Source organism: Alexandromys fortis, unplaced genomic scaffold (assembly GCF_014885135.2).
Source record: "Alexandromys fortis isolate MF-2015 unplaced genomic scaffold, M_Fortis_MF-2015_v1.1 scaffold_10, whole genome shotgun sequence".
In the NCBI taxonomy this organism is placed as follows: Eukaryota; Metazoa; Chordata; class Mammalia; order Rodentia; family Cricetidae; genus Alexandromys; species Alexandromys fortis.
The window spans coordinates 13,656,620-13,682,345 of record NW_026067895.1 but is presented as its reverse complement, the minus strand read 5'-3'; the positions used below and the strand labels follow the sequence as shown (position 1 = coordinate 13,682,345).

The 25,726-nt window shown below is 36.7% G+C and overlaps 1 protein-coding gene across 1 annotated transcript in view; it reads right to left on the bottom strand.

Annotated features, from left to right (window-relative positions):
* Jak2 (Janus kinase 2) overlaps positions 1–25,726 on the bottom strand; it is a 59,408-nt gene that overhangs the window by 16,363 nt on the left and 17,319 nt on the right. The window contains exons 4-16 of the mRNA XM_050159111.1: positions 22,704–22,827; positions 19,459–19,576; positions 16,239–16,384; positions 14,712–15,033; positions 13,898–14,017; positions 12,539–12,696; positions 10,649–10,760; positions 8,451–8,637; positions 7,776–7,903; positions 5,289–5,423; positions 3,165–3,252; positions 2,361–2,488; positions 986–1,124 (exon numbers count right to left, since the gene is read on the bottom strand). Coding sequence (XP_050015068.1) covers positions 986–1,124; positions 2,361–2,488; positions 3,165–3,252; positions 5,289–5,423; positions 7,776–7,903; positions 8,451–8,637; positions 10,649–10,760; positions 12,539–12,696; positions 13,898–14,017; positions 14,712–15,033; positions 16,239–16,384; positions 19,459–19,576; positions 22,704–22,827 — 1,905 coding nt within the window. The remainder of the gene's footprint in view (positions 1–985; positions 1,125–2,360; positions 2,489–3,164; positions 3,253–5,288; positions 5,424–7,775; positions 7,904–8,450; positions 8,638–10,648; positions 10,761–12,538; positions 12,697–13,897; positions 14,018–14,711; positions 15,034–16,238; positions 16,385–19,458; positions 19,577–22,703; positions 22,828–25,726) is intronic.

Sequence of the window (25,726 nt, the reverse complement as noted above, 5' to 3'; positions counted from 1 at the left end):
GCTCTCAATATTTAAAAAATATTTACAGCATATAAGTGATACAAATACTGTCACATCACTGGTGGTCAGAGGCCATTATTGATGGTCAAAGGCCATTATGACAAAGCCCAACAGACATCTTTACAGCAGACAATGATTAAATTATACCAAGATATTCTCAGTATGGAATTGACAGACTGGGTAAGATTCATTCACGGAGTTCCCCAAATAAAGCTTCTGCAGTTCTTGACTCCACAACCAAGAACAAAGCTAAGGAAGGAAGCTGTAGGGTAATTCTCCTTTATGGAATTCAGACACAGGGAATGAGGACATTACACCTTTTGGTAAAACAGTATGGACAGCTTTCCGCACAGCATGGAGATTAAAGAGTTCATCAGTTCCTCTCTCCTTTACCAAATAGATTTTTTTTCTATTTTAACTTCTCATTCCAAAAAATAAATCCAAGATCTAAAAACCCAGAAAGATTTTCCTCTCAACATTACTATCCTATTATCATTGTCCTTACTGCAGAGTTAGCCATCAAAGTTAAGTAGCCTTGACTACACCAGAATATTGTACAGCAAATTAAGGCAGAAAACCAGGTAAGATACAGCACGCAATATGGTTTAAGTAGATAAATGTGCCTGCAGCCAGTTCAAAGGCAAGAGTTCAATCCTGAGAATTCACGTAGTAGGAGAGGACCAACTCCCACTAAGTTACCTTCTGATTTCCACACATGTGCTCTGGCACATGCAAGTCCCCCATATACACATATACAGACAATAATAATTTCACAGTCTATGGCGACATGGTTAAACAAGAGAATAACTGGAAATGGTCACAATTTAGCTATAACTTAATTTAAACTACTACAAGTAGTAGCTAAATGTCATTAGCAAGCAAGAACATTAATAAACTAGAATTAAAGGAAAATTAACAGTATGATTTTTATGGTACCACCCAAATAAAACTTAAGAAAGCCAAATGTGATCAGCACAGAACTTACTGTCCTTTGGTAGAACTGTAATGCTAATGCCAGGGTCACTAAGTTTGATGAAAGGTGGATTCCCTGTTTTCCTGTCTTCTTCTCTGATCAGCAGGATATTTTTGGCACACACATTCCCATGAATAAGGGATTTTTCTTCCTATTAAAGTTAAATGCACATACATCCAAACAGCAATAAATAAATACGTGTGCATATAACATGCCCAAAGCTACAACATAGATTTAAAGAAGACAGAAGACAGCATAGTAAATACTCAGAGGCATACTTTGAGACAATAAAAGGGAGTCGTTGGTTTCTTACTTCAACTGATGCAGTATTTATACCCACACTGAAATGAGCGTTACTTTTAAAAGAGAGATTCCAAACGATAAGCACTTGCTGGTGGGGACCAGCATGAGGAAAGACTATTTCTGTGCAGCAAATGTTCACTAACACCTGGGGGAACTCTGGAATTCACACCGCTGTCAACACTGCTCTCAGGAACACTGTCTACAGACACCACAGCGCATGATATGCTTCTATAAATTTTTGGTTAAAATTTCTAAACCCAGAAGTGTTGTGGAATATTATTTTAACTGTGTAAAGGTGCGTTACATTAGTTTCTGCTGCTTTTGTTAACAGCAAAGACGTGTTACATTTGCTTCAATAAAATTAACCTGGGGTCAGTAGGCTAAGTCAGCTGACAGGAAGTGGTAGGATAAAATTAACCTGGGGTCAGTAGGCTGAGTCAGCTGACAGGAAGTGGTAGGATAAAATTAACCTGGGGTCAGTAGGCTGAGTCAGCTGACAGGAAGTGGTAGGGAGAAACCAAGTGTAGCAAGGGTTCTAAGGGAGGGCTGAGCAGGACTCCTGGTTTTGCAAGTGGCAAGCAGGAGAAGATTAGCTACTTGTTATTCAGCCTCTCTGAGCTAGCAGAATTTCACCTCAACCTTTGCATCCTGAGTTCTACAGAGGGAAGAGATCTAGATAAAGTTTTCTTTAAAGCTGCGCCTGAGAAAACAGAATTCCCGCCTGGTTGTGGCCCTGGCGGGCCTGAACTGCTGCTGGTAGCTGAGGTGTTACAATTGCCAGATGGGACAGCAGTTGCTTATGGTGCAGCCACTGCAGTGAATGCAAAACAACAGAAGAGATATAAAATATGGGTGTCTATGGTAGTTCCAAGAGATTGGTGGAATAACAGCACTGTCTTTCAAAGCTGATTTACTATCTGCATAATGTCTGTAATAATCCCTTTCCACAAGTAACATTATTTTGAATGACTTAGCATTCATTCCAAGATTTACTTCTGGTTGCCAAGTTAAAATAACTATATTACTTTTATGAAATAAAACAGCAAGTTTTAGTTTTTAAAAAAAGAATACAGCAATTACTTACTAGAAAATGCATGGCCCATGCCAACTGTTTAGCCACTCCAAGTTTCCATAATATATTTATGGAATTTTTGTTTTTTTTCAGGTATGTATCCAGTGATCCAAATTTTACAAACTCTTGAACCAGAATGTCTGCATTAAAATATAAGTAATAATAAAGTTCAAGTATACATCCTATTAAAAACGTATAATTCAAAACTTCAAAATACTTGTGTTATTTGTGGATACAATCTGTAAATAAATGAAGTAAACTGTACTAATCTCAAGGAAACTTAGTGGATACACATCATTATACTTCTGTATATTTAGTTTGTTCCAAACAGTAAGAGTTAGGAATCTAAACAGTGCAAATATACATACTCCAGCATAACTGGAGAATCTACCTAGTGCCAATAATCAGTCACTTCAACCAGTTTCATTAATAATTCAGTCTCATTTATATGCTTTGTTCTAATAACTATAAATAAGCTTGTACTGAAAAGGGCTAGCTGTTCCAGGATTACCCATAATCTATACTGTTATGTGCACACAATAGCTTGTATTTGTTTTCTGCACACAAAAGCTCTAATACTCCATCCATCATTATATTATATGCTATTATAACAAGCCATATTAACTGTATTTGGCATTTTAGCTTTAAACGCCAGTTTCCTTTTTCATGAATATAACTGAACAGACCACAATGCTTTCAAGTTCCACAGTGTTTGTAATTCCATGGTTGTACTGGTACCTCCAGTAGTTAGTCCTAAATCACGACTCTCTGAGAAAGGCACAACAGTAACAAAGGAAAGCCAGTGGCTTTACTTACTCTCCTCTCCACAGACACATACTCCATAATTCAAAACCAAGTGCTTGTGAGAAAGCTGGCTCATCATGCTTGCTGCTTCAAAGAAAGACTAAGGGGGAAGAGGAAACAAGAAATGTGAAGGATTTGTGTTCAGTGATGTCCGTAGGTATGCATAATTCAAAAGGATACTGACTTAAGAGAAATGTCCTACATCTTACTCTCAGTTGGACATGACATTTATTTTTTAGTACAGTGCCTTTCAAACGTATTCTTTTTAAATATTTACTTTTGAGACAGGGTTTCTCTGTGTAGCCCTGGCTGTCCTGGAACTCACTCTGTAGACCAGGCTGGCTTTGAACTTACAGAGATCTACCTGCCTCTGCCTCCCAAGTACTGGGATTAAAGAAGTGCCCTATACCCAGCTTCAAGCTTATTCTCAAAATTGTGGAGAAACATCTTTTCCCATTCTGTAGGCTGCTGTTTCATCTTGTTGACCATGTCCTTTGCTTTACAGAAGTTTCTCAGTTTCAGGAAGTCCCATTTATTAATTGTTTCTCTCAGTGTCTTGCTACTGGGGTTATATTTAGGAAGTGGTTCCCTGTGCCAATGTGTTCAAGTATACTTCCCACTTTCTCTTCTGTGAGGTTCAGTGTGGCTGGCTTTATGTTGAGGTCTTTGATCCACTTGGACTTGAGTTTTGTGCATGGTGATAAATATGGATCTATTTTCATTCTTCCACATGTTGATATCCAGCTATGCCAGCACCATTTGTTAAACATGCTTTTTTTTTCCATTTTATATGTTTTGCTTCTTTGTCAAAAATCACGTGTTCGTAGATGTGTGGATTAATATCCAGTACTCACTCATAAGTGTTTTTTAAACATAAAGCGAAGAAAAACAGCCTACAAATCACAATCCCAGAGAACCTAGACAACAATGAGGACCCTAAGAGAAACATACATGGATGGGGAGGGTCAGAGGCCCAAGTAGTGAAGTTACAGATGTTTTGCTAAATGAACATGATATCCCCAGCAAATTGCCCTGAAAATAACTGTTTCTGCCCACAGATTAGTGCTGCTGTCCGTTTTGGTCTGAGAAGCTGTTTTTTGCAGTGGTCAGCAGTGACCACAGCAACTAATACTGAAAATAAGTGACTCGAGTTCTCAGCCATAAATAGGACATCTATATCACCCCTCTGTGATTGTTTGAATAAGAAATGTCCCCTGTATGGTTCTGTATCTGAACACTTGGTCTCTAGTTGGTGGTGCTGTCTGGGAAGGTTAGGGGACCTTTAGGTGAGTCTTGCTAGAGGAAGTAGTTCATGGGGTGATCTCTGAAAGTTTATAGCTCTGTCCACACTTAGTGTTCCTGTCCCTCCCCGCCTGTATGAGGATGAAAAATGCTATCAGTCAACCTCCATCTCCTGACGCCATGCCATGCCTCCTCTTTTAGGATGGACTCTTATCCTTTTGGAATTACAAGTGAAAATAAACTAAACTCTTTTACAAATAAGTTGCTTTTGGTCATGGAGCTAATTGAAGCAATGGAAAGTTAGGCTACCATGCCCTACAAGGCCCAAGGACCACTGTAGGAGAAAGACTGGGGAAGCATGAGGAAGGGGGTATGAACACTGACTCATTCCTGACTGCCCTCGTGAACTCAAAGCAGCTATACACAAGCTGACCAGATATACACAAGATGAGGCACTTCAGTACTTGTTCAGGGAGGAGGAGCTCAAGATTCACCATTCCCTAAGGATTTTACTGGTTGACAGGGGAGTTTTCTTAATGGTGGAGCCACAGGTAAGGTGACTATATTTCTGTAAACAAATCCTCATGAGCCTGTAAGAGCCCTGATGAAACTCAATTGGTCCCACACACATTCAAAGATATAAAGTAGAACAGGGTTAGGTGAGAAGAAAAAGAGGATCATTAAGTGGGGAGCACGAGAGCTAACAGGGACTGAACATCTGGAATATTCTATAAGTTATAAATATTTCATAATGAAACTTATTATTATACATAGTTAAAGTATGCAATAAAAGCATAATTTTATCAAGTCTCAGGCATGCATTTAATGTGCTTGTGGACATACTTCTTTATACAGTATAAGGAGATATATAAAGGATCCAATAAACATACACACCTCTGAATAATTCCTATGTGCTTTATCCAGAACTTTCAAAAGAACTTCTGTTTCATGCAGTTGACCATAGTCTCCAACTTCTCTTCTTACACCTTTAAAAATTTTTGTAAAAGTACCTTGGCCAAGACTTTCATTCTTTAAAAGAAAAAAAAGTAAGGAGAAAGTGAATAAAGTCAGATGAAGTTAAGGCAATCAATTAACATTGATTAACATCAATGTTAATCAATTAACAGTACATTCAATTAACAAAACTCTTCTAAAAATGGTAAACATTTCCTTTATAAACTGAACCTAAATTTGAGGTTTGAAATTAATTCTCTATTCTTCTTCCTTAAATGGTAATTAAAAATGGAAAACAAGGATTAATAAAGTATATTTTGACTCTATCTTATTTTCACATCTCCTGCAAAAGCTACAATTACACTTTTAAAGAGCTAGTATTTGCCTAAACTTGTTTACAAATGATCTTTCCTCCCAGTACAATACAAAGGTAGAAAAGCATGGTGTGGGGGCAGCCCTTAGCTGTTGTCTTGGGTGCTTTCCCCTACCCACCCCCACTTCTGCTTCTCTTTTTTTCTTGTCACTATGTAGCGCAGGCTAGCCTTAAACTCAGTACAGTATGCCTTCAACTCTTCATATAAATAATAATACATTTTCCTATAAAATTGCTTTTTATTAACAAGTGAATAAATACATGAAAGCACCAAAGCATGAAATAAACTAGATACACAGCAAGCTATTGCTACTACCACTGCCTCTAGTTATAACATCTATTGCATATCTTTCTAGAATGACTGCTGAAGGCCTGCACTCTAAGCAAGGCTGACTGTGGTCAAATACAAGCTCTATCTATACTTAGTACTGTACTTTACCGCCTGAGTACAGGCATGACAGACATAAGCCAAGATACTTAAGTTTAGAAACCCGAGGTTTGTTGAGGTGGTGCGAGGGAAGTCATGACTGTGCCACTGAGCCACCTCTGGGCTGTGTTCGAGTTCACTCGCGGTGAACAATGTGCTTCCTAAAGATCTGTTAATTAAGTGGAAGTGCAAGAGTAGATTTTTTTCACATCTATGCCTTCTTCCCTGAAATCTTGTCTCTTAAATAATACATTTTAAATCTTTTCATCTTACTGTTTTCAATTCCTTTCTAAAGATACCTGCATTTTATGGTATCTACTTGAAAATCACACCAAGTTATTGGAAGTCTAAGTTTGATGTCTGTTTGGTTTGATGACTCATACTTAATCCTGGATAATTTCCCCGTATGCTTCAATTTTTTTAATATAAAGCTCATGCTTGGAGTTGGTTTTATCTATAGGAATCTGGACGCCTACATTAAAAGAACATTTCTCTTTCTTTCATTCTTTTTTGGTTGTTTGGGTTTTTTAAGACAAGGTGTCAGATAGGCTCATATAGCCTTCAGCTTTTTATGTAGCTAAGGACGGCCTGGAACTCCAGATAGGCCTGCCTGTCTCCCCCCAAGTGGTGGGATTATATTCCTGACTCAGAGTATGTTTTTCAAAAAGTCCTCAGGTGTTTCTCCCAAGCATATGTGGTACCATCTTTAACTTTCTAGCTTAGTGTTTTTCAGACCATGTAGGTAATGAATATAATGTAGGTAATATAGCAAAGCCTAACGCAAAAACTCCTCTTTTTTCTAAGTCAATTAAAACAGACAATATTAATTTTCTTCTCCTCTGGCTAGGAGGTAAAATTTTCACATTCTATAGAATAAATGTATATTCTTCAGGTCCCAGCTCTTTTCAGAGGTAAATCTCACTTTTAATTCCTGCCCTTGAACAAATCTAGGATCAGCCCTCTTTCTTTATAATGCTTTTCATTTTAACCTCCATAATAAAAAGACTAAACTCTAGCCCTCTCATAGACCACAAAATACTCAAATCATCACCTCCTACATACTATTTTGTTTTCAGTTCCTTAAAGATAACCTACTAAATTCCTCTTACTTGCTTGTATATGAGGAAGCCAAGACAGATGTCTTTTGTAGAAGATCTTTAACTTTTAAAATTTACAATTTAAAAATATTTTTAAGAGTCTGAAAAGAGAATACAACTCCATTATTAACTTTGCTAACTGCTCCTGCAAGACTGGCATATTTCTAGGATTTATGAATTTTATGAATTGTATAAATGATATGAATCTTGAAATTCAAGTCAAATTTTTTATAAAGTAATTTATTTAACTTTATTTGATGTACATTGGTTTAAAGGTGTAGATTCCCTGGAACTAGAGCTACAGACAGTTGTGAGCTGTCATGTGGGCATTGGGAATTGAACCTGGGTCCTCTGGAAGAACAGCCAGTGCTCTTAACCACTGAGCTGTCTCCCCAGCCCCTGAAGTAAAATTTTATTATGTAAGCTTATAATAAAATATATAAAATATCACAGGAGTGTAATAGCAGGTAAGAAATAAAAGATATTACTTTTAAAAAGACAAAAACAATTACTAATATCTGGCAACTTACAAATACCAAGTCTTCATTTCTGATTTTGTGAAACACCATCTGGTTCACATTATTATGCCTCTGTAATGTTGGTGAGATCTGAACATCAGAAATACCATTGGTTCTGAAGACAAGAAGGTTTGATTTGTCTGTAAGAGAAAACAAAACACAGACGTCTATGTTTCATGTGTGTGGGAATCTGTATATAATCAAAGCATACCAAAAATGCAAACTGCTCCAAAGCTGTGACATGAGTGTGCTGTGTCTAAGAATTCTCAACAGTTGCTTAGTTACTTTAAGAGTTTTATTCCACTCTGACTGACAGAAGAAACACATTCAAACTTACAACCACTTCTTAACAAATTTTTTTCTGGGAATTTTAAAAGTTATTTTAAGAGATTTCCAATCTTACTATTTTATTTTAAAAACAGGAAACTAAAATCCTAAACACATACGAAGTATTAACTTAAAGCACACAGGGATTTGGTAGTGAGACTGACAGGATGCAAGCATTTATCTTTAAGATACCATCGTAGAATGGAGCTTCTGGTCACTCCCATGCTATACGTACCAAGGCACACCAGAAAATCAACTTGCTTTCATACAACACTGCCTTTTGCTACTTCTTCCCAAATCGTCACCCACCACACGCAATCTAAGGCTAGCCTCTCTAAAATAACTGGGGAATTATATTACCTTTGGGCTTAGGGGGACAGCATTTAGTAAACTGGAAGATGATACTGTCTGAGCGCACAGTTTCCATCTGGTAGCAATTCAAAAGGTCCTTAAGATTACTGAAGTTCTTCTTAGTCCCACTGAGATTGTACTCTCTATTTTCATTCTTCATAATCAAACAGTGTTTATATTCAATAACATTTTCTCGCTATGTAAGTTTAAAAAAAAAAGAGGGAAAATCACATTGTTAATCATGCAGGTTATTTGCCCAAAGGGGATATCATAAAAACAACCAACAGAGTATTTAGACATTTAAACAGTAAATCCTAAAGCAGTGCCCCAAGAAGGCATCTAATCACAGAGCCATATCCTCCAGAAGATAACATGTGTGATTTCATTAGAAGAAATGCTGAGTAACCACAACTCCATCTGTAGCGGCTTCCCGTCTCACACCAATGCAGCACATGCCTTTCACCAGCTCCTGCTTCCTCCTCCTCCTCCATTCTGCGCATTGTCGCACAGTCTGGTTTGATTATTAGTATTTTATTGCCAAGGCCCTCCCTAAAAGGACAAACTCCTTTCCACAGCAAAGACGCATATTCCATTGTACACTATTCTGCTTTCTAAATTATCTCTAATATGGCATTTTTAGGGTTTTTTGTTTATTTGTTTGTTTGTTTGTTTTGGTTTTTTGAGACAGGGTTTTTCTGTGTAGCTCTGGCTGTCCTGGAACTAGCTCTTATAGACCAGGCTGGTCTCAAACTCACGGAGATCCACTTGCCTCTGCCTCCTGAGTGCTGGGATTAAAGGTGTGCGCCACCACCGCCCGGCTCATTTTTACTTTTTTACCTGAAAACATTTGTCTTATATAATAACGTATGAAATACTTCACTCATCTTAACAATCTGACGTGCTTTTTATTACTGTATTCTTCCTACTTTGAGCCATTTATTAAACAACTGTTAGTCCTGCAAGGCAATCTCCTGTCTTTTGGATTCTAAAAGATCTTTCTGAATAAATAAGACCTTTCCCAATATTGTCTATGCTAATCACAATGCTTAATTGAGTATTTTTAGTATAGTTTAAAATTTTTGTTTTCCAGATAAGTTTTTTTTAAAAAATAATTGTTTTTCAGATAAGTTTCTGAAACATAGGCTTGTTTCATATGATCCCTAATTCCTTATCACTCTTATTAGGCACACATGTTAAACATAAATATTTGTGTATTCTGAGTTAATAATTTATTACCACAGACAGTCATGTTATGAGAAGATAATCTGAAGCTAGACCTGCTGGTTTATATACTGGTAAATTGACGAGATACACCTCCTGCTTTTGTAGACAGTTCCTTCACTACATGTGCTTTTATGAAAATAATTGAGTGATAATAGTAACACCTTTCTTTTTCCTTCCTTCCTTCCTTCCTTCCTTCCTTCCTTCCTTCCTTCCTTCCTTCCTTTCTTCCTTCCTTCCTTCCTTTCTTTGGTGGTTTCTCTGTATAGCCTTGGCTGTTCTGGAACTAGCTCTGTAGATAAGGCTGGCGTTGAACTCACAGAGATCCGCCAACCTCTACCTCCCAAGTGCTGGGATTAAAGGCGTGCACCACTACTGCCCGGCTACTTTCTGTATTTTCAAAAAAGTAAAATAAATCTGGATATTGCTACAAATATTCTCAAGATTTAGACCTCATAACTGACTAATATATTTTTAAAGATAACTATAGACAGTAAACAATCTTCCATGAGATCCAAGTTCATAAGCATTTAAGAGCAGGTTTCATTGCACTCTTACATCTAAAACATATATTAGAATTAGAAAGGTGAAAGTACTATCATGTTTCTGCTGCTCTATGTTGTTCCAGCTAGAAACCGCTGCTAGTCATCAGGAAATGTTCTTTTCATGATTTTCTTCTACGATTTGGTAAATATTTTGGTTGGTTTTTTATTTTGTGAGTAGACTTAAGTAAACTTAATGAAATACCACTTGACACATAATACTCAAACATAAAAAATACAATATTAAAGAAAAGGCATTATATGTCATTTACATATTTACATAAATGCTATAGATTATTTTATAGTATATGAAAGTATACTAAGCATTATTGTGCCGGTTTCCATATTAAGAACTATAATTCTGAGTATTAAAAATGAACTACTTCATGATAGATAAATACAGATTACACAACATGTTACTATTAATAAATACGACACACTAACCTCAACAGCAAAGGTCAGAAAGTACTTGTTAAAGTCCTTAGGGCTACACCGAAGTACATACAGTCCCGTCTGGTTCCCTGCCTTCTTTAGTTTACTAATGGCAAAATCCATTCTAAAAGTTAAGAAGAAATAATGTGAATAGCAGCATGCACAATAGAACCATGACAAAAGGCCACAATAATCAAATAAAATAAAAAAAAGTTTTCAGAAGACTCCCCTATTATGTATATTTACAAATTATTTTTCACGGCAAAGAAACCAAATTATCGAGTTATTTTGCAATGAGTTCAAACCAATTCAATGGACAACTATATTATAAGACACGACAAACACAGTAAAACCACAAAATCTGTTCATTTAACATTATGCTTTCTGATTAAAAATTGAGTAATTAAGAAAAATACTCCCATAAAACTTAATTTAACAGTGATGACAGTATACTATAAATTATTTCTCATGTCTCTTCTATCACAGAAGTACTACTACAAAAATTATCTTTCTATATTTAAAACAGTATCAGCTCTAACTTGCAGTGACTGAAAATACTAATCTTAAAATTTGTTATGTGGGAGCAGGGCATGGTGGCGCACACCTTTAATTCCAGCACTAGGGAGTCAGAGGTTCGCAAACCTCTGTGAGTTTGAGGTCACCCTGGTTTACAAAGCGAATTCCAGGATAATCAAAGCTATTAGAGAAACCCTGTCTTGAAAAAAAAAATTGCCATATGCAAAAAAAAACCTTGCTATATGCACAAAATTTGAAGATGCAGAATTTTAAATCAAGATGCAATTTATATAAAAGAAAGTCTGCAAAGGTGTGGGTCATAGAGGAGTTGTCCTGATGTTTTTATTACCAAGCTGAAACAAGAGTCACCTGGGAATAGGGAGGAAGAAGAAAAACAGGGCGTGCAGTACAGAACAGAGGTACAAGCCTCATGGAAGGAAGTAGATTAAAATACGGCTTAATTAAATCATAAAAACTAGTTCAAAAAAACCTTGAGCAAAGGCCGAGCTTACATAATTAATAATAAGTTTCCGTAGTTATTTGTGAGCTGGTGCCCACAGAAAAACCCGTCTACAGGTGATGACCTGGAAGTGTAAGTCAATTAGCCCTTTTCTCCCCAAGTTGTTCTGCTCAGCAACAGAAAGCAAATTAGAACAGAAATTCTTAGCAATGTGTAGGTATATAAAGGTAAAGAAACTAAAACATAAGTAAATATAAAATTCAAACTATGCTTACCGAGAATGTCCAAACAATGAACCTATTCAGCACTGTGGAGTTCCACTGCAGTGCTAACCTTGAAATATGGGTATAATGCACATTTTGTGTTTAAGCTTCAATAGAGGTTGAACTACTCAAAAATAATGTTAAGTTTCAAATTTAGCACTGTGGCTCCTTCACAGAATCTCAAAGTCAGTACTACATAACGGGAGAACAGTTTAGTCTGTTCGCTTTCAGTGCTGGAGAGTGATTGAATACTGAGCCACAGCCCTAGACACCGTTTCTTAAATAAATACCATTTCAGATGAACAGCTTATCACACCAAGAATGTGGAACAGACAGAGGAGGAGGACTGTACATTTACTTCAGAAAAATTCATCTCGCTCTGGAGACCAGGACATATCAAGTGTTCTCCTGTATATATAGAATTCTTCCTTTATATTCTCCGTCTTCCCACCATGATGAAGGTCTCTCACTGGAACCAGGTGCTTTCAGCTGGCTGGCCCAAAAGCTCTCAGACTGTGCCTGTCTCTGTTCCTTAATGTTAGAATCACAGGCACATAGAGCTATGCCTGGAATTCAAATCAGGTCCTTCTGCTTGCAAAGCAAGTGCTCTTACCCACCAAGCCAGTTCCCAAAATGTCCTTTTGAAGGTGACTGACTACTCACGAGATGGGGCCATGGCAGTTGCTGTGCAAGTTCTCCAGCACAGACGGAGGGGCCACCTCCTTACAGAGGTAATGGTGTGCGTCCGCAGTGAGGCGGTAATAGCCATCAATCAAGGACACAAATGACAGGGCTTCTCTTAACGAGCTAAGCTCTATTTCCTAATTAGAAAAGAAACCACATCATTAAAAATAAATCAAGTTCTAATTGTTCAAATCTTTTATAACTTCCAATTACCCAGCCTGATCTAACAAATTCTTATGTCTGACTTTTAGGACCCTGCCAAATATGGGCTTACCACATCTTCTCAGTTATAGTCACTCAGCATCCATAATTTAACTATCATCCTCAATGACCCTGCTAGACTCAATTAGAAATGTAATCTATATAAAGGTTAAAATTAATTATAATTATGAACATTTATTTTTTATATACTTCTCAGGAAAACATACATGTGCTAGAAACTAAAATGTTAGGATATGGAACTATGCTGTGATTTTTATTAAAATACATATTTATGAACATTCAATAAATCAAAAATGTGACACTACCTAATAGTAAACCACATACACATATTTTAAAAGTATTTTCATATATCAAAATAGTCAATATAGTTGAATAATATAAAAATAAAGCTCAACTTATAGCAGTAAGAAAAATGTAGTATATTGAGTTAAACTTAACTAAGAACTTGATCATCTTAAGTTTCAAAATATTCTTGTACAATGCAACATATTTTCTAAATACACAGAAAATGAACTACGTTCTTGGATAAGGAAATTCAAAATCATATAAATATATATCCTAACTGGGCACTTGGGAGGCAGAGGCAGGTGGATCTCTATGAGCTCCAGGACGGCCAAAGCTACATAGTAAGACCCTATCTCAGAAAAAATAAAAACAAAATAAAACAACAAAAATTCTTAATAAATTTCTAAATTGCCACAATCTCAAGGAGAATGCCAGCAGGTACTACAGCTATATCAGGAAAACAAGACAAATATGATATTCAAAACATCAACAGATTCAACATAAGAAAATGATGATTACAAGGGTAATAGGAAGGTTTCCACCTGCCTCCCCGCCTCTCACCTAATCTCACAGACTGCTGAAGTCTGAATACGAGGGAATTAAGTGCAACCCAGAATTGGCAACGATAATAAGTAACTGGGTCTTTCTATTATAGTATGCATAAATATTTGTAATAAGACTGTTGATATACATACAAAAATCTGCACACAATAAGATGTTTGCTGGGCTGGTATTTTCTGATCATACTATAACTAGAATACATAAGTAACTCTAAAATACTTCTGAAAAATTCTAAAATGTAACCACTTCTTATGCATAATACAAACTTACCAAAATTTTACCATCTTGCTTATGGATAGTTACAATTCTACTTTCATTTGAGCATTCCTGGTTTGCTTGCTTAATACTGACATCAATAATATCAGGAAAATCACAATATAACTGTAAATCCTGTAATCAAGAGCATTTAAACAGTTACAATGCCATTTCAAACAAGGGTTAAAAGGTGAGATGCAATTCTTTAAAGAGATTTGACAGCAATATATAGACATTCAAGGTGATTACATGTCCTAAAAACTGAATCCACGACTGTTTATCTATCTTGCTTTGACTTAAAAATGAGAACACTAAAGTATGACAGGAACTTTATGTGATATAGAACTTTACCCACTTAATATTAACAAGAACAATTGTCAGAAAATTGGAGAAATATCAACTGTGGTTAAAAAAATATGATAAAACTAAATCTCTCAAACAATATATATGACTTATATATATGAAAAACAAACATTGCAAAGAAAATAAGACTAATTATATTATCGAAATCAGTTAAAGTTTTCATTTAGCTTTATGATTGTGCTTAAATGTCAATTATAGTGAAAGAACAAAGGAAACAAAGTTAACTTAAAATCACTTAAGACAATTCAATCCTTTTCAGAAACTGTAATAAAGTCATTACTAATTATTTTGTCACAAAATTAAATAAAACATTTAAGAACTACAGTTACAACTTTGATGACTTTACACAAATAAAATTCCTATTAGCAGAAAAAAAATCAAGTATATATTCAAATAACTAAATTTAGTTTGCTTTTACAGCCATTGCACTTAACATAAAGAACAAGAACGTATCATTAAGGATTACCTGTTCTGCCAGTGTCTCACTTTCTTTATGTCTCCCTCTTGACCACTGAATTCCACCGTTTCCAGTTATTATAATGGTTGCAAAAATCTCCTCACCTGAAGGACCTCTTGCAGATTCTTTTACTTCAAATTGCTCTGTGTAGAAGGCAGACTGTAGGGTTTCCAAGTTTATAAGATACTTAAGTTTCAGGTTTCTGGCAGTGGCTTTGCATTGACTGAACTGCTGAATGAATCTGCGAAATCTGTACCTTATTCGCTTCCGGGTTAAAATATGATAGTCTTGAATCTTTGCTCGAACACACTTTGGTAAGAATGTTTTGTAGCTAGAAATAACGAGCACACGCAAAACAAAACTGAGGAGATGAATTCCTACCTTTCCCACAATAAGCATGTTCTACAGTCAAGTGAAACAAGCTGATGTAACCACCATCTGATACATATGCGAAAACTCTTCACTTGATACTCAAATATCCTGAGTGACAACAGAATTTAGAACAGAACATATTAATTTTATAATTATCCCTTCAAATATTTCTTCCAATCTTCTAAACTTAGTCTTTTCAAAACAAGCAAAATAAATAATGAATACCTGTGATATTCTGTACAACAACTCAACTTCTTCCTACTGAGGGCTATGCTAAGGAAAAGAACACCTCCAAAACTTTTTATTGAATTTCTGAGTATGTGCAGTATATGCAGAAGAGGATACCTATGTGTGCTAGTGTACTTGCTGTGTGCATCCTCAAGTGGGAACCAGAAGTCAAGGTAGGTATCTTTATCACTCCCCTCTCATTTAGTTTTAATTTTAAAAAATATTTTATTATTCTGTTTGCACTGGTATTTTTCCTGCATGTACTTCACCTTCATGCAGTGCCTGCAGAGGCCAGAGGAAAGCATTAGATACCCTTGGACCAGGGTTACAACTGGTCATGAGCCATTATATGGTTGCCGGTAATCAAACTGGATCCTCTGAAAAAACAGCCAGTGCTCGTAATTGCTGAGCCATCTATCCAGACCCTAATTAAAATTTGTATTTAACATTATTGTGGGTTTGTGAATGATCTAAGTGGGGGCCCGCTGTCACAGCACTTGCCTGGAGGTCAGAGGACAGCTCTACCTTTATGTGGGCTTCAGGATCAAACTCAGGTCACCAGCCTGGCATGGCAAGCACCTTTACCTGAAAGCCGTCTCTCTAGCCGCATCTACCTTGTTTTATGAGACACGGTCCCTTACTGAACCTGGACCTGTCTCACTGTGCTGACTGCAGCCCTGAGAGCTGTCTCCATCTGCCCAACACTGCAGTCACAGATGCGCATCATCACATCGGAACATCACGTGGCTCTGGAGATGTGCACTCAGGTCGCTGTGGTTGTGCAGTAAATACTTCTACCCACTGAGCCTTGGCCAAGCCTCACTATTTCTTATTATGTACCCAAAACGCATGAGTAAACACTGAAAATACAAGTAAATTACATAAAATATCTAAGTCTTTACCCTTGTTATGTATGGATATAAAAAAGAAAATTACCTGATAGAGTTATAGACAGCCAGTGGAGTTTGGTCCTTTTCTTTGGCTATTCTCATCATATCTAGCACTGCCATCCCAAGACATTCTTCTTGAGTTTCGTGGGTCACAGGCACTTTTATCCACCCATGCACAAAATCATGCCGCCACTGAAAAAAAATGGTAAGGAAGTGTCTCAAGTTTCACTATCACATTTAATTCCGTTATATCCTATAAATTAACTTCTAAAATATGCATTTAGTCACAAAGCAACTTCTACTTTTATTTGTGGTTAATCATTTCACCACAAAATGGGAAAGGTTCATGTACAAACACAAACTGACTTAAGTTGGGTTCATGGCCTATCTCAGTTTATATTTTAAAGTTTTACCTCAAGAACATAAAAATACCTAAACTAAAATAAATATTAATTAATCAAATGTACACTGACTTTAATTCATCCTGAAGACAATTATACTAGAGTTTTTGTGGAATATAAAGTAACAAAGCATTTAGTCTCAAGCCATCAAAAAAAAAAAAAAAAAAAAAAACCAAAATTTTCCTTGGAAGGTAAACAGAAAAGCAGATCATTACAATGCCAGGTAATATAATATGAAGTATCACACAACAGCTACCTTAGGAACCTTAGAGACAGGTAAAATTGTGTATGGTTAGTATAATTAATTAGTAGGTTTCGTGGAAAAACTAAAACTTCATGTGATTTTTAAAATGATGAAGACATTGTTGATGGACAAAAACAAAAACAAAGTCATAGAAAGAATGAGACAAAAACAAAGTACATGGGACACTCAGAAATTTAAACGAGGGACTGGAGAGATGGCTTAGAGGTTAAGAGCAATGACTGCTCTTCCAGAGCAGTCCTGAGTTCAATTCCCAGCAACCACATGGTAGCTCACAATCATCTGTAATGAGGTCTGGTGCCCTCTTCTGGCCTGCAGGCATGGAGGCCGCACACTTTGTACATAATAAATAAATAAATCTTAAAAAAAAGAAAAAAAGGAAAAAAAATTTAAACGAGTAGTTTGCCTGGGACCAGGGTTGAATGACTTGATACTAGAGGCAGTGGAAAGTTTTTGTCTGAATTTGTTTCATTTTCCAAAGCAATTGTCTCACTATGCCTCGTTCCCTGCTAGGACAGTAAAAGCAGTAGATGTGCCTGGAGAAAATAAGCTGTACTCAGACCATACGGTTAGATAGATGACAATAAAGATCTGCTACAAGAAATAATGGCATTACAAGTCAACATACAAGAAGTAAAGAAATGAGAAAACTAAGAGGGTGGAAGATGACTCAGCGCCATAAGTGTCTGCTGTACAAGCCTCAGGACGCACATCAAAAGTCAAGTGCAGGGGCACCTGCCCTCACGCTAGTGCTGAGGAGGAGACAGGATCATCTCTGGAGCCTAAAAGCAGCCATTCTAGCCAACTGGCAAGTTCCAGATGCAATGAAAGACACACACCTCAAGGTACAAGGTGAAAATGACTGAGAAGATCAGATGTCAACCCCTAGTCTCTGCATACATATGTACACACACATGGAGAAGGAGGTGGGGGAAGATGAAGAATGAACGGAGCATGTCCAAGTGAGGAGGCATGCGTGTGCAGGGCAGACGAAAGCTTTCAGGATTGGCTCCCTCCTTCCCCCACGGAGAACTGAGGATCAAATTCAGGTCGTCAACTCGGCAGCAAGTGCCCTTCCACACAGCCATCTCACCAGTCCTATTTTTGCTCAATTTTAAACATATTTCCTTACACGTGAAACTGGCAAGTTAGTCTCCTTAACTAAGACCTGTGAAGAGCTAACAATTTGCTCTGTAAGAGCATGTGCTTGTACTGTTACCACATAAAACCAATAGGTTATTAAGTTCTGCTCATCAGGAAACTCTATGGCAATCATAACCAAAAGAAAATAAATTTATGAAAAACTAGTAAGAATAACTACTAATGAATTAACCAACAAATAACCATTGGAAAAAAGTTACAAATCAGTTTCAAATGTCAAAATGACTTAAGCCAGGAATATTTAAAATCACATTATGTGCCTACCAAAATTATATTTCATCAAATTCATTAACGTAAAAGTTCTTCCCCCTTTTGAAAAACTGTATTTTACCCAAGAAATTCTGTACCTGCATTGGCCAGACAAATAAGAAAGTTGCCACCACAGTAGAATGCCAACCTTGAAGATATTGTGCTAAGTAAAATAAACCAGACACACAAAAAAAGGCAAATACTGTATAATGCCATCTTTATACACAAATACTAAGATGAACAAACCTTTGACCCCACAGGAATGGTGAACTCGAAGGGTGGGGAGAAGTGGAGAGTTATTATTTAAGGGTATGAAGATGAACTCTGTTCTGGAGATGGATGGTAGTTATGCTTGGGAGGTAGTCAATGTGACTAATGACCTGAACTAAAAACGGCACGCTTTAAAAATTGTGCTATATACATTTTTACCGTGATGAAAAAAACTTGATCCCACATCCACAAAGAGAATTATTTTTCAGATTTTTACAAGACTGGAAATGGGAGCCATGAAGCTATCAAGTCTCACTGGAGGTCCTCAGCCTGACACGCTGGGAACAGACTAAAGGGACTAGACACCACTTCTCTGTTTTCTTTAACTTCTGTTCATGCTACTCTAGCAACCCAGGAAAATAAAGTAACTTAATAAGAAAATATTTCAAGCCAGGCAGCAGTGGCACATGTCTTTAATCCCAGCACTCGGGAGGCAGAGGCAGGTGGATCTCTGTGAGTTCGAGGCCAGCCTCATCCATTTTATAGCATATAGGTACTTCATTACTTTCTTCGAACGACTTGTGTAATTTATCATATTTTATTTATCCCTTCATCACTTGAAAACCTATTTAAACCTGAAACTATTTTTTTTAAAGCTCTAAAGAAATTTTACCATCTAATAATGACCAAATGAATCATGTTGTCAAGTTTATTCTACATTTTTTCCCAAAATCCTTAAAATGACTTAAATCCTAAAAGAAAACAAAAGTTATTTCAAGTCAACTTAAGGAATCATAATAAAATACATTTAAAAATCATGAAATCAAACATTATTATTAAATAGACTACCCTTTTATCTCTCTATACATGGAGCACGTTAGAATTATAGTCTTCCCATGTGGCACTTACTTACCCTACTTAAGATATACTACACAGGAAGGCATTTCCACATTAATACACAAAAACGATTAATATAATTATACCTGAGCAAAAAGGTAAGACATGACAAAGTCATCAAGAAGAGGAGCTTCAGCCCCACGAGATACTCCGTATCTATAGGTTCTATTGCTGCCACTGCAATACCAGTGAGGAAAGTAAAATCTGTAAGACAATTGAAACATTCTGTCAGCTTCCAGAGTTCAAGCACGAACCACAGGCATTTACCTACCTACCCTCAACATTCTTAAAGTTATTAATGCACTGACAAAACCACAAATAGCAGTGTTGTATACAGGTTGTGAGCAGAAAGATTTCTGAACAACAGCCTGAGAATAAAGTAAGCAGAAAATACAGGAAACACAGTGAAGCACGGTGGAGCACATCTGTAATCCCAGGAAGCTAAGGCAAGAGGAGCATAAGTTTGAGTGTCCTGGGTAACCTAGAATACTGCTTCCATAGACAAACAAAACGCCAAACAACAGGAGCAGCAGCAAATGAAACATAGTAACTATAAAATCAACATACAGCCTACTTTGGTGCAATACACAATAAGAATATAGAAGCAGCAGCAATTAAAGGAAGCAAGAGAAATATAGACATAAAAATCAGCAAAAACTGAAATTCAGTAACATTAATAGACACATCTGAAAATGCAATTTTCTGTGTAAACAATTTGTCCTTCTTTTAGGCAACTGAATATTAAAATTTGTCTTTCAAAGAAAGATGTTTACTTTGAAAGTAAAAGCTCTGATGGAGCTGGAGAGATGGCTCGGCAGTTAAGAACACTGATTACTCTTCCAAAAGTTTTGGGTTCAAATCCCAGCACCCACATGACAGCTCACAACTCTCTATAACTCCTAAGTCTGACACTCTCACACAGACATGCATGCAGGCAAAACACTAATGCACATAAAATAAAAAATAAAATATATAAAAAGAAAGTAAAAGCTTTGAGATGTGATTCATCCATACAAAGCTTGGCCATTTAAAGTGCCTAGTTATTTGTAGTATTCAATGTCGTACCAACATCACCACAACTTAATTTTACGTTTTGATTATATCTCCACAGCCATTAGTAATAACACCCAAGATACCTTTTACACAAATGCTATTATACTCATTTTATATTCAAAATAATGATTTGATATGTTGTCTTTTTTAATCTGATTTAATTTATTTAGTGTAATATTTTTAAGTTTCATCCACTTTATAGCATATAGGTACTTCATTACTTTCTTCAAACGACTTGTGTAATTTATCATATTTTATTTATCCCTTCATCACTTGAAAAGCATTTAAGTTGTTCCTGTTTCATGGTAATATAACTAACACTCTGTGAACAGTGTTTTTGGGATGCATGTTAGTAACTCTATTATCTGTAGGGGAAATGGCCAATCTTTTTCCAAAGTGACAACACCATTCCCTATTCTGGCCGACACTGGAGGAGCACTCTAATTAGTACAAATAATTTTCAACATTTATTATTTTGTGCCCTTTCTGCTTTTGCCATCTTAGTGGATAAGTTGTTAACACACTGTGTATTCTATTTACATTTCTCAAGGGGCTAATGATGTTGAATATCTTTTCAAACACCTATTGGCTATTTGAAATGTTTATTCAAGTCCTTTGCCTTAACATACATAAATTTTGATATCCAAGATGGTTCAGTGCACCACGGATACTGAAGAATGGTTATAGTCTCATTTTCCATATTTTTCAAGTTAAGTGTCTAATTTTCCCTGTTTTTTTTTTTTTTTTTTTTGTCAACTTGACACAAGCTAGTCATCTGGGAAAGGAAATGTCAATTAAGGAATTGCCTCCATAAGATTGGTTTGTAGTTAAATAATTTCTGATTAATGATTGATGTGAGAGGGCTCAGCCCACTGTGGATGGTACCACCCTTGGGAAGGTGGGGCCTAGATTGTCTAAAAAACATAGCTGATCAAGACAAAGGGAGTCAAGCGAGTAAGGAGACTTTCTCCACGACGTCTGCATCAGTTCCTGACTCCAGGATCCTCCTTTGAGTTTCTTTCCCTTATTTCCTTTCATGATGGACTGTAAGCTGGAGGACGAAATAAACCCTTTCCTCACCCAGGTTTCTTTTAGTCATAGTGTAGATATCATAGCCCTAGGGAAGCAGACTCTGATACCCATATTGTTTCTTATTTTTTCTCATTTAGACTATTCTCAAATAGTTAAAGCTTTAAAATTATTTTATAAAAGCTTTGTATTTTGTTACAACTGGCCACTTGTATGTAAGAGTACCACTGCTTTTTTTTTTTTTTAATGACTTATTAATATTTATTTTGTGTATGGGCCAGAAGAGGGCATCAGATCCTCTGGAACTGTGAGCTGCCATATAGGTGCTATGAATGGATCTGGGTCGTCTGGGAAGAGTAGCAGTGCTTTAAGCCACTGAGCCATCTCTCTAGGCCACTCCACTGCTCTATGCTCACTACTCATATGCTGACTATTTAGATACTGAACTCTTTTACTAACGTCTTACCTAAAATTTTACATAAAAATGATGCTTACACTCAGTAAAAATTATACCTTAAAAAAGAAAACCTCAAGCACATGCATCTACATATTTTATACAGAAGAAAATAAGTAATGAAATATGAAAATTTATTAAGAACGTATGAACTCATTTATCAAGAGCTCATCAAGTACTAATGATGTTGCTACACTGCCTCACATGCAGCCTGGGTTTGACTGAGATTATCTCTTTAATGAGAGGCATGCAAGGTAACGGTTAGAAAGCAGTTCATAAAGCAAATGAGGTCTGAGTTTGAACTCTGACGCTTTTCACAAGCTGTAAGACTAAGGATGAGTTATATGAATCAGATTCTTTATATTTTATAGGGAATTCGTAATAAGAAAATTAAGTAACATGTAAGTACTTAAAGAATTTTAACTGTAAGATCAAAATTATTTCTTTGTTACCCCCTTTTATATAGAAAAATCTGGATATTTACTTTTCTGAACATTGATATTGCACATTGCCATAAAACACTAAATAAATTATCTTACAAACAAAAACTTTGAACTTTAAAAACTACTTGTAAAGAAGAGATGTAAACTTGTATTTTATTGCATACACATTACCTTTCATGGGAAACTAGCAATATTCCAAACACAATCTGTTCTTTCTTATCTTGAATTATAATCAAGTAATAAAATGGCATCCCAACAGAAGAAAACATCATAGCTATCACATTACATAGCTAACAATTTCTCCCATTTTGACTTCTTATTAAAATACAAATCACTTAATATAATAAAGTACCTTATTCTGTAGAGTATATTATGCCTGGTTGACTCATCTATGTGGAAGACATGGTTGGGTGGATACCAGATTCTTTCTGTTTCACTCATTAAAGCAAACATATTATGATACACAGGTGTAATACCTAGAAATGAAGCAAAAAGGGACTGATAACAGATACATTTACATAACACGCATAATCTGTCATGATGTAACACATAGAACTGAAGCATAAGGGGCTGACCGCAGATCGCTAGCAGCATTTACATTACACATAATCTATTGTGGAGGCTTGGTGACAGCTCTCAGTCAGCAGGAACTTCAGTAGCAGGTGAGCTACTGTGGGAAAACACACCTTAAAACTAATTTTTTAATCAAATACCTCTTTCACTATATTGCATGGAGATAAAAAAAATACCCTTTATCCAGCTTTTAACTGTCTTCTAAATAGTTTCCAAGTTCCTCCTAACCCCTGAAAAAAATACACTGTATGAATATGAACATGTGTATGTTTTCATTGATAGTGATTATCAAACACTGGGATAATAACAAGCCACTGGATACTTCTAAAGGAATAAAACCATTTTTATATTAAAATAATGTTTTATACAATATGATAATAATTATATCTATTGCACTATTTAAGCTTACAAAAATATTAAAAGGCAATACTGAGCCCTCTCACTGGGCCCCATAAAGTTAAATGACAACTGAACCATCTCACCGGACCCAAATACTTTTTCTTTTTTCAACAGAGCCTCACGTAGTTCTCATGCAGCTGAAGCTAACCTTGAGCTCCTTTTAAGCCTGCTGCCATCTCCTTTTCAGACAGTGTACAAAGTAGTGCCACGGCTCAATGGCGGAAGCATGTCTAGGATGAGCGCACCAGAAAAGTAAAAAACACTAAGGGGCAGATTTGTTAAGAAACACAAAAGGCTGAAGGAAAGCAAGAGAGATAGTTCATCAATTAAGAGTATATACTGTAAACTAGGTGGTGACAGCGGTGCACACTTTAATCCCAGCACTTGGAGGGCAGAGGCAGGTGGATGTCTTAGTTCAAGGCCAGCCTGGTCTACAAAGTGAGTTCTTGGACAGCCAGGAATACACAGAGAGACTCTGTCTTGAAACCCAATGATGATGATGATGATGATGATGATGATGGTGGTGGTGGTGATGATGATGATGATGGTGGTGGTAGTGATGATGATGATGATGATGAGTGCATGCCATGCTTGCAAAGGACCCAAGGTACGTGCTAGCACTCACACTGGGGAGCTCAAACCACCTTAACTCTAGCTCCAGCAAGAGCTGATGTCTCTGACCCTCTCAAGCACCTGCAAACGAGTGCACACACGAGTGCATGAGCACGCCTACACACACACACACACACACACACGCCTTAAAATAAAATCTAATTACAAGACAAAGTGTTAGATTGAACATAACACTAATAAATTTGAAAAGATGTGTAATTTGCAGAAAATTATAACTTTTAAAAAGATGTAAAAATATTAAATAAACAAAAATTAAATACTAAAGACATATAATCTACCTAATTTTCTTTTTTATTTATTTTTATTTTCTGAACATTGGTGTTTTCCTACATGTATGTCTGTATGAGGGTATTAGAACCTCTGAAACTGGAGCTACAGACAGTTGTGAGATGCATGTGGGTGCTGGGAGTTGAACCCGGGTCCTCTGGAAGAGCAGTCAGTGTTCTTAATAACTGAGCCATCTTTCCAGCCCCTACCTACATTTTTCAATGGAAAATAAAGGTGCATGAGAATAAAAGGAAAATTAGGGAAAGAAAGAAAACAAATCCAGTTCAAAAGTTACATGTAAGTGCAACCTAAAACCAAAAGCAATGCCATCCAGTATGACAGAGAAGTGGCATGTTTTACGTTTAGGAAATTATGCTTGCAGACAGACATATTAAAACGCGATAGTTTGGCAGTACTGTCGGGGTCATATCAGAGGAGATGCAGTCAGCAATGGAGATTATGGAGTTCAATTCAGTTAACAGCACAGCTATAGATGAGGGAACCCTGGGGAGACTAGGCCCTGGGGAGACTGTCTCCAGAATGCCCCTTGCTTCTGTTGTGCTTCCGCCTGTTTAAGCGGTCATGTTCCTGCTCTATGTGGCATGGTTTGATTCCTATGTGAAAGGACCCCACTGTATCTAGTATACTGTGACTGTTTCTTGGGAAGATCCCACTCCTCACTGGGCAATTTACTTGCAGATCATAATGAAGATGGTTTTTATAAGATCTTAGATGAAAACCAATGATTCAACTGAACTGTCTGGGTCAGCCTAAAAGATACAGGTGGTTAAGGCAGTAAAGATGATTAGGGAAATGGTTTAAGTTATTCTGCCAATTGCTCCAACAAGAGATACAAAAAAGACAAAAATAGGTTAAAAGTTACTTTCTCCTTTGTTAGATATGAAATTTGCAGAAGATGAAAAATAAGAACAGGAAGTTTCACGCATTACAGACCCACGAATTCTACTGTTGGGGAGTATTGTTTTAACGTGTGTGACTTTTGTTCACGCTGCCATTTGTTTAAGTCTGTGAAACACCTGATGGTCTAATAAAGAGCTGAACGGCCAATAGTGAGAAAAGAGCAAGGATAGTCAGGACTGGCAGACAGAGAGTATAAATAGAAGGAGAAACGAGGAAGAGGAGGACTAAAAAACCAAGGAGAGAAGGACATAGGGAGCCAGACACCCAGCTACACAGCAAGCCACGGAGAAAGAATAAAAGTAAGAAATACAGAAGAAAAGAAAATGCCCAGAGGCAAAAGGTATTAAGCATAATTCAAAGTTAAGAAAAGCTGGCAAGGGCTGGAGAGATGGCTCAGAGGTTAAGAACATTGCCTGCTCTTCCAAAGGTCCTGAGTTCAATTCCCAGCAACCACATGATGGCTCACAACCATCTGTAATGGAGTCTGGTGCCCTCTTCTGGCTTGCAGGCACAAACACAGAATCCAAGAACACATTAAAAAAATTATCCAGGGCTGGAGTGATGGCTCAGAGGTTAAGAGCA